A 20,207-nucleotide genomic window follows, 5' to 3' on the forward strand; every position below is an offset into this window, starting at 1 on the left:
ACAATGAGAACCCCCTGGCCCCAAGCAAATCAGTATCCCCATCTGTTGGGCAGCAGATGGTCTTGCTTAAAACCCACCTTGTCCTGGGCAAGAGATGCTGCGTGTCCAAGTGCATGCTTAACACTCTCGGCAGCACCCAAGTGCACAGCCCAGGATCTTGGCACCCAGTTAAGGTAGAACAGGAATGCCTGCCTGGGAGGCAGTGAAGGCTGCCATCCTCAGGTCCTGGGTGCCTATGCTTATATATCTGCAGGGTCCCTGGGCTCCCTGCCTGCCTGGATCCTGCTATCTCAATGGTGGGCGCATCCCTAAACCCTTCTTCTCACAACAAGCCTGTTGTGAGGCCTCCCCTTGTCCTCTTTCTTTAATGGCAGCCAAAAAAAAGAGAGAGATGGGAGCTCTTGTGTTATGGTGCCAAAGTCACCCCAATGAGAGACACCCAGAGGTCTTGCAGCCCCAGGTCCACAGAATAATGGGGTAGGGCTGTTGGGAACAAGACTCACTCCTAAATCAGCATCATGTTGGCAAGACTGTCAAGGGGATGGGAGGGATGGAAGGCGGCACCTCAGTGGTGGACAGTGTACCTTCCAGTCCATCAGGCTGCCACTTCATAAGGCATATAGCAGTCGTATAGTTATGGCCATCAATAACTAAGCGGACAATGATAATATCACATGTATTAAGACAAAAACACTTTCACAGCAATCCTATTGACTGCTCCTTATGATCATCTGGGAAATTAGCTGGTGGGAGATTTTTGTTACCATTTTCAGAGGAAGAAAAGAGGCTAGCCAACTGCTCTCGAGTGCAGAGGCTAAAACTGGAGCTCAACTATCCTGGCTCCTGGTTCAGTGACCTCCCCAGTCTACCCTGATGACCTTCAGGTTACACCTGCCTCCTTGTTTCCAGCTAACAGTGAGTCTTACCAAGGAAACAGCAGAACACACCATCACGTGTTGCCCTCCCCCAACATCTCTAAATCTCTTAAATAAATGAATTCACAGAAATGGGGTTGATAGCCCCATGGGCTGTAAATGCACTGGAGCCCCCACCCTTCCCCATGCTCCTCACTGCATGCTTAAACACTCACCTGCAGCCACTCCATGGGCACTGCCTTCAGTATTCCCTATGCGCAACTTAGCCAGAATAGTCCAAGACCCCAAGAACACAGCAGACACAGTCCCACAACATGAGTGGAACAGCAACCAGGGAGGCAAGGAGAACAGGACAGCAGCAGGAAATCTCCCACCCCCAACGAGCTACCCCACACCAACTGGGCCCCCACATCCCTCATCTCCTCCTGCTGTCTAGGCCTCTTACTTTGCCCTGTCTCAAAAGAAATACTTGGCTAAACCAGCTGGAAGTGTCAAAGGCCAAAACGTCAATCTCTTTGAAATTATTCTTTGAGAAGGGTTGCATTTTGACTTAAATTCCCAATGCCAGAATTTCTGCCCTTCTTCTTTGATGCCATAAAATTTACTTGGATAAGCATTTACAGAATCGCTAGAACCCAGAATTTGAAGCAGGAAAGTCATCAAAGTTCCTCATTTTGTACATAAGGGAACTCACACCCTCAAAGATAAAAGACTTCCCAAGATGTCTCTGAGTCCCTCTGCCAGGACCCATATCTCATCACTCAAACCTGAGCACCCGTCACATCACACTACAAATGTGATACCACCTGCCAGGCTATTTGAGAAGGTCAGGATGAAAGTCTCCAGGGCAAACAGGACCTCAAAGGTCATCTTATCCATCATTCATTTCACATTTAAGCCTTTTATGCTAAAAAAATTTTTTTTAACTAAAAATATGAGAGGATGTACATGAAATTAATGCCACTGAAGTTATTTTAATGATTTAGGCTCTTGCCTCAGGGTTAGGATTGTGAACACATCGCTATTTATTACGGGTGAAGATGAAATGCCAGGTAAGGGATATTTCAGGCTGATAAATGCCCTGTGCACCAGACACGAAGTACGCCTCAGTCCACCTATCTGATCTGTCATTCACAGCATCCTTGTGAGCTAGGGACAGTTTTTAATACACCACCTCACAGTGGGACACTGACAGCCTCAGATGCACGAGATGCAAGAACATGCTTCAGGTCTCAGAAAATCGGCATGGGGACAGGTCTCCAGTTCATGGCCTGATTAGGCCAACAATGTTCCCACCAGGCACGTGGAGTGGCCCCAGCCTGGTATACTCTACACATTCTAGAAATGGATTCCAGTACTGGGGCTGCTCTTTGAGAGACTTACCTTTGTCTTGCCCATTGCTGCTGGGAGCCAAGCCATTGACCACGGCTTTAGATGCACCAACTTCACATTCTGAAAGAAAGAAACAGCACGAGGTTTGTGATTACGCCTCACAAAAATCTACTGAGTCCCATGTGGTACAAGGGCTGGGGACAGACTTGAGAGACAGCAGAAGGGTCCTCCCTCCCTCACAGACCCTGCAGTGGTTCCATCCACCCCTTGCCCCCACGCACATGCCCTTGGCTTTCTCAGACCTGGGATGAGCCCCCTCAGGCATCGCAGAGAGTTCCAAGAATGCTGCTTGGCCTGAGCCAGGAGAGGGGAAAAAGCTGTTTGGGGATAGGAAGTGAGTTCCTGATGATGGCTCCCCTTCTGACATTCAAAAAACTCTGCTTAACTCCCTCAAAGTGGCATCTCCTGCCTGACCAAGGCCTATCTACCCACTCACAGGCCAGCCCAGATGTTTCCCTGTGCATCCAGAGTGCAATGTGTCAGGCAACCAGGACAGAAACCCAGGCTCTTCGACACTTTCCTCCACCCCACCCCACATCCCACTTGTCAGCGTCATGCTGTCCTTCCCATGAAGTGTCTTCAGGCACTGCCCCTCCTCATCACCCCGGTTCAGGTCCTCGTGTTACTGTCCAGCAGCTTCCTGACTGCTCTCTCTGCCTCCTGTCTGCCCCTCCTCTAACCCAACCCTCAGTCTGCAGCCTGAGAATACTTTCTGGACCCTAACCCAACAAGCTCTCCCCAGGCTAAAAAGCCCCAGCATGCAGGACAGATGGAAAGAAAATGGAACTCTGCAATATGATGCTCTAAAACCTCTTTGCTTTAGATATACTATATTCCACCTCTGTTTTGAGAATAAACGTTTGGGGACTGATTGCAGGAATTCAATCATTTATAATGTTATTTCCATAGGGGGAAAAATACATTTTAAGCCCCCCAAAGTGTACAAAGATTGTTTGGAATATAACTCTGGTAGTAAGTAGGATGACCTATATCTTGGCATACCTGATTATATTCAAATTAAACTGACTTTCTTGATAATTAAAAACCAACCAACCTGCTACCTAGAGAACAAAGTCTGAGCAACTTACCCTGGTTTCGAGGTTCTTCGACCACCAGTCCCATCCCCTTTTCAGATGTGTTTCCCTCCTCTCCCTGCCTGCAATGCTGGTTTTAACTGCTTGAGCAAGTCAGATACTATCAGACCTATAGGCCTTGTTTACTATAAGGCCCTCAGCCAAGAATGCCTTCTCCCCTTTTCTTAGCTTGCGGAAATCCTATGCATCCTTGAGGCTCCCCTTGAATGTCACCTCCTCTGTGTCAGCTGAGACTTTCCTGAGTTCTGCTCAGCTACAGACACTGAGACCCTCCCTGCCCACCTACAGCCTAAGCCCCACCCAGTTCCCCATCCCAAAATAGATGGAGACAGGCAGGCAGGCAGACCCTGTCACCCTAGGATACATGGCCAATATGCTTGGAGAGACCCCTGACAGCCAAGAACCAACCAAGCTACCAACATAATCATAACTAGCTATGGGTTTTTAAACCTCAATTTGCCTAGATCTGAGGATCCATGCTTAGCATTCCATAATTAGCATCTCATTTTATCGTTAAGACTCAGATCTCTGGAGCAAGGTGATAGGAGCTAGGAACTCCTATTTTACAGACAAGAAAATTGAGATCCAGAGAGGATGCCAGGCCTGCCCAAGATCATTAAGCTGGGACTTGAACTGCCCTATCTCACAGCACATCATCTCCTTCCTCCCCAAATGAGATAAACATTTTGCTTTCCTGATTTATATATATTCTGTTTCCCCAAATGATGAGAATAAAGCCCAGTCCCCAGCCTCGGTAGCTCATCAGGCTGAGACCAATTCACCCTAACCTAGGCTCTTAACGATGAGCACCCCAAATGTCTGGTGGCCTGACACGAACCATGCTTGCAGGCCTGCCTGGTGCTGCCTGCATCCAGATGCAAGCAGGGCCGGCGCCCCTTCCCACCTGGCTGGCCCCACAGGCTGCATCCTGCTAATTGCCCACATCCACCTACACATGAACACTCATTCTCCTAGATGCCGAAGTCTCCTTTGAGCCCTCATTTCCAGGATGGGTGGAAGGAGGGTGCTGGCGAGAAAGCCAGAAATCCAAATAAAAGAAACCTTACAAATTCCATCACCCATGGTTCTTACAGATCCCTTCCCTGCCCCAGTTTCCCTTGATCACTGCCCTTCCAGGATTACAGGCCTTGCTTTGGGCCTCCCCAAGGTAACCTTGCGGCAGCCTCTGAACCACCACCAAGGCCCAGCCCCATGTTCTTCCTTTCCTTTTTTTTCTTTTAATTAAACGACCAAACTTGAAGAAATTTTGTAAAGGTGTTTAAGTCATCTCAAACTCAAACCTGTGCAGCACAATGTGTTGGGTCTAACTGCTGAGTTTGACTTGGCAACACTACATACTAGCTGGGTGATCCCAAATTATTAACCCCTCAGAGCCTCTGTTTCTCCATCTATATAAAGGGGTGGTAAACCCGCCCACCTTTGGGGATTTGACAGAATGAAACAAAATCATGCAAGGTAAAGTACTTCCCTCAGTGACTGGCAGCCTAGTCCAAACTTGGAATAAAAACACATCATTTTCATGCTGCTCCTTCCACCAAAGATGGAAACAAATAGTTTCCATGTAGCTATCATCTTCCTCATGATCATTTTTAATAGTGGCATAACATTCCATCAAGTAAATACACATAATGTACTTACTCACTTCCCACCTACATGTGGGTAATGTTTTTGTTTCCTTCAAATTAAGATAGAAACTCCGAATACTGAGATTATCAGGTCAAAGGGTCCCGAATTTTTGGACTCTTCTTAGCCAATGTACCCTTCCAGCACCTCACCTGAGAGAGACACCCTGGGGAATAGTTCCCCAGGTATTTCCCTCACCTTCCTTCCAGGCCCCTCCCTTCCTCCTCCTCCTGCACTTATTGTCAGGAGTAGCAATGCCAGTTGGGGTTAATTCTGACATTGGAAGTTTTGCTGTTGAGCAAAATGAAAGGAGAAAGAAAGAGAGAGAGAGAGAGACAGAGAAAGAGACAGAGACAGAGAGAGCAAGAAAGAGACAGAGACAGAGAGAGCAAGAAAGACAGAAAGAGAGAGAGAAAAAGAGAGCGAGAAAAAAAGAGTGAGAAAGAGACAGAGAGAGAGAGAAAAAAGAGCAAGAGAAAAAGAGAGCGAGAGAGAGAAAGAGACAGAGAGAGAAAGAGAAAAGAAAGAAAGAAAAAGAACGAATCCACCCTGGACTGTTTTAAATGACAACAAAAGCAAAAAGCCAAAGAGACAACAAAAACTGAGTTATAAAGGAGGAGCTGCTGCCAGGAGAACCCAGTCCACTAGTCCACTTGGAGGGGAAAAGAAAGTGGACAGCCTCTTCACACACAGCAAAAGCACTCAAGGAATCAGGCATTAGCCAAGTCCTTCTCTTTGCCAGGAGAAACTCTGGGCTGTTAACAGTAAGAACCCATGGATAGAGTACTTGCCACACCCTGGACAAAGTGCTCAGTACTTTAAAAGCACTGCCTCACCTAATCCTTACAAAATCTCAATGAGTTGGTGCTTTTATTAGGTACATTTTCAGAGGAGAGTGCAGAGAAGGGTTGACCATGGGCCCAAGGCCACACAGTCAGTACATGAGGGGGCCAGGATATGAGCCCTGAGCTGTTCCACTCTGGAGCCCTCCTAGGTCCTAACCATACACTATCCTGCTTAGGACTTGGCTAAAAGAGCACTGGATGTAAATAAATGAGGAAGGCTTGTTTGTAATCCAGAGGTCTCTGATAATACTCTTGAAATGATGCAGGATTGGGAGACCCCTGATGAGATTTCTCACCCCCACACAGCCCCACCTGCGGTCCCAGGAGGCTCTAGGGCACGCTCAGAAGCCAAGGTGGGCCTTAATCTCCAGATGGAAACTTCTCCGCCTCCAGTTCTGGGCTGGAAAGCTGACATCTCTTGGCTGCATGACGAGCAGCAATCTGTGTCCTTCTTGGTTTTCCCTAGCCCATGTTTTCTATCACAGTTCAGAATGGACAATACACAAAACTGCTTGTTTGTTTAGGTCTTGATTTTTACTACCAAAAGCAAAGCATGAAGGTGAGCAAACTGCCCTCCCAGCCCAGATGAAGGAAGTGTTAGATTAATTCACACCCAGGGGCAATTATGGTTGATCTGTCCACTTCTGCTGGAGTCACTTGGATTAAGAAATGTCGCTGAGGTGTATACATATGTAACACTTATCAAATTGTATACTCAAAATAACTGCAGTTTATTGTATGCAAATTATATCACAATAAAGGGCAAGGGGACCATTGTAAAGATTAGGACACAGTACATGTACATTGTATGGCATAGTTCTTGATATATCAACAATGACGGTGATGATGGTGATGATGATAATTTATGACAAAGCTTTGGCACTCACCTAGGTTCAAAAAATAAAAAATAAAATGTCACTAGAGGCTTTGAAGCATGTGGGAAATCTGAGTAAACTGCCCAGTTTTGTAGATTTCACACACACACACAAAAAAATCTGAGCTTAGAATGACTTACCAGAGCTCATGGTGGTATAGCAGGACAAGTCTTCTGCAACCGGGCTCTGAATTTCTCTGCAGAAAAACAAATACCACACAACGGAATTAATAAACAGCAGGTTCAAGACAAATCCCTATGGTTAGTATTAAAAATGCAAACACTGTAACCCTTGATATAACAGCCGAACCAGGAATTGCTTGGCCAGGCTTCTGGTTCGTGGTCAGCCACATACTGTAGCGACCTTGGGCACATCACTCAACCTCTTTGACCTCAGTTTTGTTGCCCATAATTGGTTTAGATGTTATCCAAGATCTCTTCCAGCTCTAATATTCTATTAAAAACCTTAAGTTACATGAGTACATATGGTTCAAGAAGAGTATAAAGGAAGGAGGAAAAAACACATTTGAGATTAAGTAAAATCACAACACAAACTATCAGAGGTTAATAATAATAGTGGAAGCTCACATATAGCTTACTATGCACAAGAACATGTTCTAAATGCTTTAAATACATTAATTCATTTCATCATCACAATAACGCTATGATGTAAGAAATAATATCATGTTAGTCCATACAGACGTGAAAACCAAGGCAGAAAGGTGAACCAGCTTGCCTCCTGGTATGGAGGAGTTAATACTGGAACCCAGATAGTCTGACTTTCAGGCCCGGGCTCCTACTAATCACTGATGTTCACATGGATAGCCCCCCAATTCAGTAGGGCCTCAAATCAAAGAAAGCTTAAATTGTACTGACCCTAATACATATCTAGAAGATCTTTTATTGAGTTATAATTTGCACACAACAAAATGTATCCATTTTAATTATACAACTCAATGAGTTTTGATAAATATATATGTCCTATAACCACCACCACCATCATGATCCACAGCATTTCCATCACCCCAAAATTTCCCTCGTGCCCCCAAAAAGTTATGCCCTCTATAGTCAAATACCTTCCCAAGTCCCTGATAACAACTGATCTGCTTTCTGTCACTATGGTTTTACCTCTTCTAGAATTTTATATAAATGGTATTATAAAATATAATACCATTTATCTTTTGTGCCTAGTTTCTCTCCTTTAGATAACACTTTGAAAAATAGCTGGCTATATATGTGTGGGTCTGTTTTTGAACTCTATTCTGTTCTATTGAACTGTCTTTATCAAATAACTAGTGTGAGTATTCCAAATTCATTTTTCAAAATCACTTTAGCTATTTTAGGTCCTTTGCATTTTCATGTAAAGTTTAAAATCACCTAATCAATTTTTACCAAAAAAGAAAAAAAGTCTGTTGGAGTTCTGATTGGGATCATGTTGAACCTATAAGTCAATCTGGGAGAAACCAACATTTTAACAACATTGAGTCTTCCAATTCACAAGTATGGGCTATCTCTCACTTTATCCAGATCTTCTTTAATTTCTCTCGACAATGTTTTGACTATTTAATACTTTTCAAAGTACAGGTATTATACACACTTTGAATAAATAGCAAGGTCTTACTGAACACATCTGAAGGTCACACAATCCGAAAAGCAAGTCCTCAGAATACATAGAACCATGATATTTGAAGTATGGTCTGCAGACCAGCAGCACTGACATTAGCTGGTGTTTATGAAAAATGCAGAATCTCAGATTCCACTCTCTACCTACTGAATCAGAATCTGCATTTTAACAAGATCCCAGGTGCTCTCCTTGCACTTTAAAGTATGAGAAGTGGGCTGGCCGGTTAGCTCAGTTAATCAGAGTGCTGCCTTGGAACACCAAGGTCAAAGGTTTGGACTCCCACACAATACTGGCCAGCCACCAAAACAATTAAAAAATGAAGTGTGAGAAGCAATGACATAGAAGAAATCCCTGGTTCATGAATTCTGTAATAGGAACATCAAGATACGACATGAGGGTCTACATGATGAGACATACTTAGTTTCCTTTTTTTTTTTTAAACAAGCTGAAGTCAGCACTGGTTTCCTTCAGGGTGGTTGCTTTGCTTACTGTTTTTGGAATTAACAGAGTAGAATGCTAGGGCAAAAAGGAAATAATTCTATATCTTTCTCTGCATCCCAAATCAGCACTAACTTTGCCTCCGTCACTGTCAAATACACCTGAGACTATCTGTAATCTTCAATAGCCCCCTCAGATTGTTCTCTAAGCTGTGGAAACATTTGTTTTCAGTCAAGGAACATACAACCTGCTGTGTTTGGTATGCCCTTATGTTTTCCAATCCTATTTTTATGATACCTCGGTTTGCCTCCCAAGACCAAAAGGGCAGTTATGATATCATCCAAGTGTTTTTATTTTATAAATAACTTTCTTGATCAGTTTTATTATGGTAAGATTTTATTTGCTCAATTTTTAAAGCACAATTGAAAAAATCTTTTTGATTCGACTATTATTGTAACAGAAACTTTTTATTCCTTTACAGTCCTTTCTAATCTGTATATGCATAAATAGTATTTACATAGTTGTAAACATCTGGATTGCTTTGTATTCCAATTTTTTAGTTAAATATTTCATGAACATCTTTCTGGGTTTTTACAGTCTGCATATCCATGATTTTAACGGCTGTATAATATTTCATTGTAACAACACTCCATAATTGATTTGCCAATTCCCTCTACAGTTTAGTTTAATTCATATTCATTTAAAAAATAAGTACAAAACACACAGCATTCTTAGGCTGGGGAAGAAATAAATGGACATGTTTTATGAACCAAACAAAAAAAATCCTCAACTCATGAGTTATCACTGTCATATGTAGGGAGCCCTTTGCAGATTTTCTATTTCTCAGAATAAAAATTAAGTGTCAGCCCTCCTCGTACTTACAGAAAAAAAAGAAATTAGACATTGTCAGGGATAATATTCAAAATACTTAACCATTATTTTGCTACTGTCCACCAAACTGGAGTAGATGCCAGATGTAGCACTCTCTGGAAGGCCCTCCCTGTGGCTGGTGTTAACTGTTTAGTGGCTGGATAGTGAGGGTGATGTGAAAGTATTTTAATATTTTAAGAACAAGTATAACAATAGTAGGTGACAATGACAATACAGCTCTGCACACAAAGGCTTTTGGGGTAGTAAGTTCTGTTGCATGCTCTCATTTGGTGATTGAATCTGCAGCAGGTGACACAAAGAAGCAGGGGCAGTTTAAAATACAATAAAAACTGCAGCAGTGGCAGCTGTGCCAACGACAGTGCCTAGTGTCCAGTCTTTACTCGTGGTGGCAACAGCAGCAAGAACCTATTCAGACTATTCCAGGGCCTGATTCTGTATCTGATTCCAGCCAACTCAGCCTCTTTGAATTCCTGCCCCAGTCCTGAGTGCAGTTCTCTAGCTTTCCATGAACTCTGAACTGCCCAAGATCTTGCCAATAAATCCCTTCTTGTTTGAGTTCACCAGAGGTTATTTGCAACCCAAGAACTTGGGTTCTTGGTTATTTACAACCCAAGAACTGTGACCAGCACGAGATGGGAAGGTGCAATCCGAAGGTTCCATCTGAAGAGAATCTTCGTTCCTCTCTCCTGAAGTGAGGCTGGCCAGAGTTGAATCACAAGTGGCTCAGCAATGGTTTTCTCCTACAACCTGAACAGCCCCAAGTCCAGGCAGCAAGGATGTGTCTAGAAAGATGCACAAACTGACCCTGACCAGAAGAACTCTAAATGCTTTGAAAGTCATAATCCATTCCCTGCTGTTTATTTAGAGACAATACAGGCTATTACAATCACACGTAGAACTTGAGAGTTTATTTTACATAAAAACCTCCGACACTTAATATTTATTTAAAAACTAAGCTGTAAAGAGCTTAATTTCATTGAGAACATGATGGCACAGCTTTTGAATGTCTCCTGCAAGTCCCTTCCAAAGGAGCCAGGCACAAAGTCAAAACGATAAACAATGTCATCTAGTGGCAAAACCAGACAACTGCAAGACGGCAGTTATTCCCCTAGTGGGTTGCAGGAACCTATACAGTGTCACACAGCTTGAGTGGGCCAGCGAGGATCAAGCCACCATTCCATGCCTTGAGCTGTCGGTACCTACCAAACTTAGTCAAAGTACCACAGCATCAACACAGACATTCCACCGGAAAAACAAGATGTGACGTAGCCAGAGTTGTTAAGAATACATCCAGGTAATTAGTGGTTCTGCATGGTCCTTCCCTAATTCCACGACCTTATAATTCTAAGATTAAGTTTTGATGACAAAGAGTGAATAATTACTAAAAAGCAGAAGTTATACACATGCTTCCAGCTGAAATAGGATAACTCAGCTGAAATAACTCAACACGGGTTGTTTACTGGGAAAGCAAAGAAGGTCCTTATATGGATAGTTTGAGGAGGTACAAAACTAGGGAGAAATTGAATTTGTAACGATGAATTCAAGGACCAGCAAAGGTTCTTGGAAGATAATGAGCTATTGGTTAAACCTCGCACACAACATGTTCCAGATTCTATGCACTATGGTGTTTTGCTTCCATAGGTCCTCTCTGTCCCCAACATTAGATTGTAAATTTCTGGAAGGGAAGGACTATGTCATCCTCAGCACTGAGCATGCAGTCAGTGGGTGGTCAGTCACGACTGTGCCCTTGTCTCTATTTAGCCATGTGAACCTAACTCTGGAGTCTTATCTTCAAGGTAATGAAGACCCTCCTTAACTCCACTGTACCTACTTTAAAAGGAAGCTAGCTCCCCACTCAGACAAAACACCGATTATACTCTAGCTTTGAAATCTAATCTGGGACTTGACATATTTGCAGCTACTTCCAATGGCCTGAAAAGAACAGAGACAGCTCACAAAGCCCCAGAATAAATGCTTGGCCTTATTTCTTTGTACTTTGCTGATCCACCAGCAGAGCTACGTTTCTCCAATTTTTCAGCAGCTCCTTTTCCCAATCTCTATTAATGTAATTTCTCTTCAAATGCACTCTCTGAAGAGGGTGCAGAAGGCTCTTCAGGAAGCCGGAAAGAATAAACACTGAGTCGCTGACACTTCCTTTCAAGGGGAAAAACTAGGATAAACTTGACCCTGACATTAACTTCAATCTGGAATTCCATGACACAGCTGGGGCTCAGAACACAAGCACCAGGTTTCTGTGAAAAGGCCAATGTTTCTAGAGAGGGAGCAATAGGAAAACACATCAGAAAGGCCATCCCCCACATCCACCCATTTCCTCCTGGAGTCCCTCCAACTTGGTTTCCATTCTAACCAATTATCTGAAATGGCCTTCAGAAAGGTTTCCAGTGCACACACATAGCCAAGTCCAACAGTTTCTGTGCTGGTCAGAGCCTTACCAATCTTTCCACTGCATTTAAGATAGTTAACTCCTTCCTCTTCCTCACAAACACCTTCTGGTACTGATTTCCAAGTATCATTGTGAACTGATTCACTCTGGGCCAGAAGGATCCTCCTTCTAGACCAGGGTCTCTGTAGTCCTTCTAGGAGTTTAGGAGCCAGAGGGCCATGAGCTGGTCCTTATTCCTTCCAACTACAAGCTTACTTCCTTGAGGGTTTACATGTGGAATACTAGAATCAGAAAAATCCATGCAGGTTATCTAGCCCTTTTTCATGGTTTCCCAACTGTGTTAAAAGAAGTTTCCATGAGCCCCTTCAGGCCACTGTGCAGGCCCCGGCCCACCCACTCCCCATCTTCCACTTTAGCTAGGGCAACTATACTTTTATCGATTTCATTTATTTATACTTCCTGATCTTTCTTTAGTTAAATGATTTCTGCAGCAACAAGGAAAAAAAAAAGGTTACTAACTTCTACACACCTCTCTCTTATCTCTATTCTCCTTCCTCTAGGCATCTTCAGGCTTCAGCCTCTTGGAATGGATACTGAATTCCAGATGAGAATCAGCCCTCCAGTCAATGCACAGACTGTGTCACTATGCCCTTCAGAATCTTTTTGCTAGTGCCTATTACTCGCCAAATAGTTCAAAGTCCTGATGATCAGGTATAAGGCCTGGCTGAGTCCACTGCCCATCTCTCCCAGCTTGCCTTCCCTGCGTCTGCTGCCTCAGACACGAAGCCTACCAGACAGTGAGCACCCAGCTGGCAGGGCAGGGTCTTGCTCATCTCCGCATCCTGACATCTAGTACGGCACCCAATTGATACTGGGGGAGTGAAGCTCTGTCCCTCACAGTCAGAGTACACTGCTTTCTCCTCTTTCTCTTGCCATCCCCCCTCCACTCCCACACTGATAAATTGCCTACTCACGTCAATTCTTCCGCCTTCATGACTCAGGTAGCCCAGCCACCCCTTCTTTTCCATCACACACTCACCATTCTATTCCATCACTTCATCCAGGACCACTACAACAGCCTAATAAGTCTCAGCATCACCCTATGTCCCATGTACTGCCTTGTTCTGACTTGAGCAAGAGGTGGGTGGAGGAAGTTCCTGCTTCAAATTTCAATGAGGAAAGAAATCTACAAGGCCCTTATAAGCTAAGAGAGGTTGCTGGGCAGTATAGGGCAAAAGGAAAAAAAGGCAGCGAAGCCCCCAGGAAAAAATATTGTATCTAAAACACAAGCCAAAGGATGAAATTCAAACAGCATTCCTTTAGCACCTACTACACATCCAGGACAGTGTTTGGCCCACAGGAGCCAATATGATCAAACAAGACTGCTGTCTTTGAGGCCATCAGGCAGAGCTGTAGGGAGATAGATGTGTCCCACTTAAACATAATACAATGGGAAACCCTTCTGCTAGCAATCTGGCTTAAGTGCAATGGGAGTGCAGAAAGAAAAGAAATACATTCTGCACAAGAGTGAAAATCAAGGAATGAATAAATAGTAAAATTTTCAAATGTTCAATGACATACTTTCTAAAATCACCTCAAATATCACACTTTTGGAAACACTGATCTAAAAATTCAAGTCCAAATTCCTTAACATTCCATAAAGCCCTGTGAGATCAAGTCCCAATCACTTTTCTAGTCTCATCTCCCATCTCCCTCATGTACTCCATATGTACCATGCTTGTCATTCCTACTGAATCCTGACAAGATTCCCATTTCCAAGCCTTTAATCTTGCTGCTGCAATCCCACTAATGTCCTTTCCCTCACCTTCTCAAACTTTAAGGCCAATCCCAGTAGCCAAATGAACCGGCCCAACAAAAACTAAAGGTTTTTATTTTAGTCTAGTTTTGGTTTTAACCCCTATTAAAAGTCACAGAGATGAGGAACTCATTTTAGTAAGACCTATTTTATGATCACAGAATTCCCATGCCCAAGCTCACACTAAAATCATCACACTCTCATCCCAGGCCAATGCCAGACAGGTGTCATATTCAGAACTGGAACATTAACCACCAATAAATCTGCAATCATTTTTACCTCTTATACTTATGTAGAGCCCTTAAATAAAGTTGATTTCTGCCAAGAAAACTGCCAATAAGCAAAATGCGGCCCCCAAAATAGGCTCAAGTCTCAGAAATGCAATATTACTTGAGCTTCAAACAACAGAATTTAGGAGCTAATTTGTAATCCTATATAACATTGTCTATGTATTAAAATGTATGGCTTATTTGCAGCAAACATAGTACAAAGGGTTAAAGCCTTTATTTCACAGCGTACTACCCATACTAATTGCCAAGAAAACAATGTTAAAAGGGCATGAAGAAATAATTTCCAGAACAGAAAATGCAAATAATAAACAAATCTAGGAGAAACTTTTCACTTAACACGATTACATTTAAAAAGATTAAAATAATGACTAACCATTTTCCACTTCTTACATCAGTCCACAAATTTAAAGAAACAAATATTCAATATGGGCAAATGCAAAAACATTGGCTTTTGCCTACACAGCCAATGACACTGTAAATTGTTTCCACTGTTTTCAGCAACACACATCAAGAGCTATGCACCTCATACCCTTTGTGCTTTAGGGGAATCCAGTTCAAAGAAAGAAACCTGAGTGACAATAAAGCTATACCTACAGAGATGTTTGCCACAGCATTAATAATAATAGTGAAAACCTAGAAACACTCCAGCATTCAGTAACGGGTGACCAAGAACCTGACCTCGTATCCACTGGGTGAACCACTGAACAGTTATAATAACAGTTATGTAGACCACACAACAAGGGAAGACTTGTCATAAGTTAAGGTAAATAAAGCAGAGTTATAGGTCTGTGTGACATTTGTGAGTATAATTATATAAAAAGCAAAACACATACATATATTAGAAAGGAAATATGCCCAAGTTTTAATAGTGATTGCAATAGTGTACAATCATAGGTAACTTTTGCTTTTCTATTTTCAAACATTATAATGTGGTTAGAATAGATTTCTTTTTAATGAAAATTAATTGTTTGTTTAGCTTATACCTTGCAACAGATGTGCAATTGTACAATCTTTAGAACTCCCAAGAAAAAATTCTAGGAGTCAAGCTAAAAAAAAATGCCACTAACAATCACATCTTTTAGAACAGGAAGCTCCACATGATGCAATCTTCTACAGGACTGAGAGCATATACCACAAGTGTAGAACTCCAACATGTGAATCGCCAGTGATTGCTTTTGTCTAATGAAGCCAAACTACTCCCATGCAGTTCCTTGTGAGGACAAGGGGGGGCAATAAAATAATTCAAATGTTCAGCCAGATTTCCTAAAGAAGCAATTGCACCAAAACATTTCATCTTAAAATAGTTAGCAGGGACTGCCAGGTGACAACACACAGTCTCCCCGTTGCTTCCTAGGCCTGCTCACTGCCAATTCCCTGCTCCTAACCCAACTTCATGGCATTCCAGATCCCTGAGTTCCTTCTCAAACTCTTTATATGTATAACTCTGGGCACACACAGTTCCTTAAACACGCATTGTTAACCAAGATAAGTCTTAAATGTAAAAACGGTCCATTTGTGTTTCCCAAATACGGTTGTGTCTACAAAACCAAAACAAAGCTGTTTAATTGTGGCATCCGGTACATTTGGAACACTCCACTTAGATAATCTAGATAATTCAAAATAGGGCAGAGTCCCAAATTCATTAGATAAAAGCCAAACATCTTAGCTCCATTTGAACTGTAAACACATAACCTCAAAATAATAAAGGCAAGTCTAGGATATAGATGCTACCTTTCTTCTGAAGTGGTAGCTAAATAATGTCTACCTGTTGAGGGAGCATCAGCAAACACTTTGAATGCTCAGGAGAGACAAGGTTAGACCACAGGCCACAATACAGGTAAACGAGACTAAGAAGTACTGTATGTGATTGAGGAAAAAAAAAAAGATCTAAAAAAGCTGAAGAGATCTGTCAGAGCCTGAAAATGGAAAAGAAGGGTGGGTTTGATAGGTAAGGAGAGGTGTCTGCTCTCACAGACAATCCATAGTTCCCTCTCAACTTTTCTTTTAAACCACAAAATCCCTAAGGCTATATATTTACCACATCATATATTATACAGACATCTGCAGTACAGGCCCATACCATGCTCAGGAATGAGCGAACAGAGCCTCCATTCAGTAAAAAGACTTTGGGTCTTTTGCAAATATATAACTTAAATACCTCAATCCATAATACTGGCTTGTTCAGGAATTACCTGTTTTCCTTAAGAAGTTTGAAATCTTACTGAAAGTATACTAACCTACCAGAAAGTCAACATGAAACACTGGGAACATTACCTTTTCTGAGAAAACCTCTCTTTTCAGTGGAACTTGTTTAATAACTGAGGTGGAACACATACATGCAGACCCAGAGTCAATAATCCCTGAACTTGGGCCATGGAGGCCAAGGACTACATCAGATCATTAGTGTCCAACTGTAGTGAATGGGACAGCTCGGCTCCCATTCCTCAGGCAGTGGTTTATGTTACATTAGGTACTTTATTCTATTTCTTTTGAACTCATCTTAGGCAACTTTTGAATATATCATGTATAAAAGCTGCATCCATGCATTTGAGAATGTAGTACAAACTTCTGAAATGGGTTTTCTCCTAACTAAGCTAAAAACCACTAAAACATTCAATATAGTAGCAAGCTCACAGCAAATATCCCATTAAAATATTTTTTAAAAATCTATGTTGTCTCTCAGACCAGACAACTGGAAATAGTCTGGTGTCAATTATATACTTATATATTAATATATATGTGTGTTTATATATATATGTACACACACACACGTACACATGTGCACACAATGTGTCAATGTGTCTATATGCAGGCACAGGAGGACCCTGGCTCAGTTGTTATCTATACACACTTCTGACTTCAGTTGCTATAGTGCCTAGTGGCTGCAGGAGAACAACAACAAAAAGCCAGGGTTAGAAGAACTGGATTTGAATTCAAACTTTGGCAGGGCTGTGCAAATTGGGAAGTCCCTTAATGTCAGCCTTGGTTCAGTCACCTATAAAAGTGAATTAATAATACCTAAGAAATTGTTCTTAAGATTAAATTTAAAAATATATATGAAACATTGTACACTGGTATGTTATAAAAGGAAAAGCATTCTAACAAAGAAGGTGCCAGTCCCGTCCTTTTTATCCTTTATTGTTTTAACAGGCTGATGAATATAATCACTGTATATCTGATCATGAGGTTGATAATACCAATACTTACCTGTACCAAACGTTAGGTTTTACAAACTGAAGTAGGATCCAAGAACCAAAAAAATTGGTCTCCAGCTCTACCTTCCTATGCAAAGCCAGGCAATGAAAGACATTCTTGATAAAGGCATCATGTTTTAAAAGACCTCAAAGTTGCTCTCTCATAAGGGTCAGGTCTCAAGGAACCAAACCATTATTACCAAGACACATTGTACATGCATTCTGTGCAAGGCCCTCTGCTCACACTATGCAGAGAGATGAACCACCTCTTCATTTCCTAAATGGTGACTGAGTCAGCCACTTTACATGTCATTTCTAATCCTCAGCACACACAGGAAGGTTTCTACACTCATTTTGCAAGTGGAGAGACCGAGCTTCATAAAAGTTAGAAAACGTGTTGAAGGGTCTTGCAGAAGCAAGAAGGAAAACTGGAATATGGATCCTGGCTCTGGCTCCCAAGCTAGGCTCCTTCTACTCTGCCATGTAGCCTTACCCAAGGAGGCACAACACAGTCCCTGCCACAAGATGCTCCTGTACAAAGGTTGTTCGGAGAATATACAGACCTAAAAAAGTCAGATGGATCATCTTATGGGGCTTTTTTTTATCCAGTTGTGGTAATAAAATAAACTTATCAACCAAGATAAGAGAGGTGCTTGCCCTCAGAGACCTTATATTCTAGTTGGGGAGAGAAGACTAATAACCTTGAAACCACAATGAATCACTACAAACAGCATGGAAGAGTGTCTATGGATTACCCTCTGCTGCAGGAATATTACAGCTAAGAGACTGCCAAGCTTCAAGACTTACCCACGCACATATATGTCAATAAAAGCGCCCTTTTCTGGATGCTGAAAATTGCCCTGTAGCTCTTATACCAACTTCCTTACAGAAAGTGTTCATTAGGGGAAGTTAAAACTGAATAAAATCACACATAGCATTTTCTAGCACACTTTAGGAAGCAACGACACCCACCAACAGCTGCCCATCCACATACATCTTTTAAAAAAAGAGAGAGAGGGACTCTAGAATAAATGTAACTCGGATTTGAGTAGTTGCTCTGCCACTTACTAGATGCATGATCTGCAGTTAGTCAGTTAATCTTGCTAAGCCTCGGTTTCCTCACCTGTACAATGAGAATAATAAGAGCCATCCGTCTCACAGCGTTATGGGGAGGACCAAATGAGGTCAAGCACATCTAGTGCCTATTACAGTGTTAGAAAGCATTCAATAAATTTTAGCTTCTTTCAGCAGGATCAACACCACCAATAGCAACCAAGGATGAGGCTCAAAACCACATTCTCCTCAGCTAGTTTCTCTGAGTAGCAGCAAATGTTCTTTTTCAACTCCAGGCAGGCTAGTCTTTTCAAGCTTACTAAAAGAATAGTCTCGTCAGCTCTTCTTTCAAGAGCTTACATCACCTGCTTCCACTCCCTCATGAGGTGACATGGCCTATCTCTCCTGAACAGCACAACTGCCTCTATAACTTAACTTCCCATAAGAAGTAAACTAACTAGTCTACTCTTTCTCCCTAGAGTTAATTCTTGTACATGTTACTGGCTAGCTATCACTTGATTTACCTATAAACCTTATTGTCTTCCATGTCTTTTGCTATTATTAACAAGCTCTTCTCCTCACAAAGTGCCTAAACTAGTTTTCAAAGTAGTTTCCACATAGGTAATGTTTAGTTCACAGCACAGAATGTACACAGAATAGACCCAAGACCAGTTCAGTTGAGGAAAAGGGTTTATATTGAAGAGTGAATGGAAACAATGTTGGATAGATGGTGTAGACAGACTCCAAAATGACCTTGAATGCCAGGCAATGGCGTACCAGCAGACCATGGAACCCAGCGTAAGTTCTGCAGAAAAGTTACCTAATTCAAGATTAATCTGGCTGAGGCACACAGAACGAACTACAGAGGTGGGGACCCTGGGGCAGGGAGGGCATGTGGGCTGACTTCTTGTGAGCTGAGGCCTGGCCACAGGAGCACACAATGATGCCCAGTACTTTTAATCAGACCAAAAAGAAAAAAAATCCCTCTACCATATATACCCTCTTTGAACAGGAGAGAAGCTCCCACCAAATGCGTATTTCTCATTTGGCTGCAAAAAGCTCCATAGAGGGAGGCCTTAATTACAGCAACCACAGGTGACAATTTCTACATTTGTCTTCTCTCAATTATACACAGCAAAAACTGCTGCTCAGAGAAAATCTGATTTTCTGAGCGCACTCCCTAAATCTCATTCTGCCACTTTTGCCCACAGCAAAGCTTTTTTCCTGCCCAATTGACTTGGTGGTTGACAAGATAAAATTATCAGAAAATAAAAGGTGTCAAAAAATCCTTTAGAACTCAAAGAGCCTTACTAACAAAATAGAGGCACTACAATATCAACCACTAAAATGGAATAAAAGGTGACAGAGTTAGGAATATTTAAGAGATCATTTCCAAACTAATAAATGTTAAAGAGAATGGTTCTCAACATAAAATGACCTTGACTTCACAATTCACAACTTACATAAATAGAATACAAGATACTGGAAGAAAACAACTATGTATTGATTTCAGTTAGTGTAGGATGCCAATGGCGGTGGTGGAGTGGAAGACTGAGATCTTGACTAAGAGTAATTAAATTCTTCACACTCAACTCTATTAGCAAAGAGTCAGTGACCCTTCCAAAGTAAGCCTGTTTCCCCACATGCAAAACAGTGATGAAAATAGCACTCATTTCCCTATTGTGAGGATTAATTGAGCCAACCATTTACCCATGAGGCACAGTGCCTGGCACACAGGAAGAATTCAATAAACAGTTGCACATTGACATAATT

General features: G+C 42.0%; 1 protein-coding gene across 22 annotated transcripts in view; it reads right to left on the reverse strand.

Moving 5' to 3' along the window:
- The window catches only part of SORBS1 (sorbin and SH3 domain containing 1), a 230,309-nt gene that overhangs the window by 117,153 nt on the left and 92,949 nt on the right, over nucleotides 1–20,207 (reverse strand). For all 22 annotated transcript variants that reach the window (XM_063102731.1, XM_063102755.1, XM_063102750.1 and 19 more), the window contains exons 3-4: nucleotides 6,866–6,921; nucleotides 2,259–2,327 (exon numbers count right to left, since the gene is read on the reverse strand). In XM_063102731.1, coding sequence (XP_062958801.1) covers nucleotides 2,259–2,327; nucleotides 6,866–6,875 — 79 coding nt within the window. In that variant the 5' untranslated portion in view covers nucleotides 6,876–6,921. The remainder of the gene's footprint in view (nucleotides 1–2,258; nucleotides 2,328–6,865; nucleotides 6,922–20,207) is intronic.

The sequence above is a fragment of the Cynocephalus volans genome, chromosome 7 (assembly GCF_027409185.1).
Source record: "Cynocephalus volans isolate mCynVol1 chromosome 7, mCynVol1.pri, whole genome shotgun sequence".
NCBI lineage: Eukaryota > Metazoa > Chordata > Mammalia > Dermoptera > Cynocephalidae > Cynocephalus > Cynocephalus volans.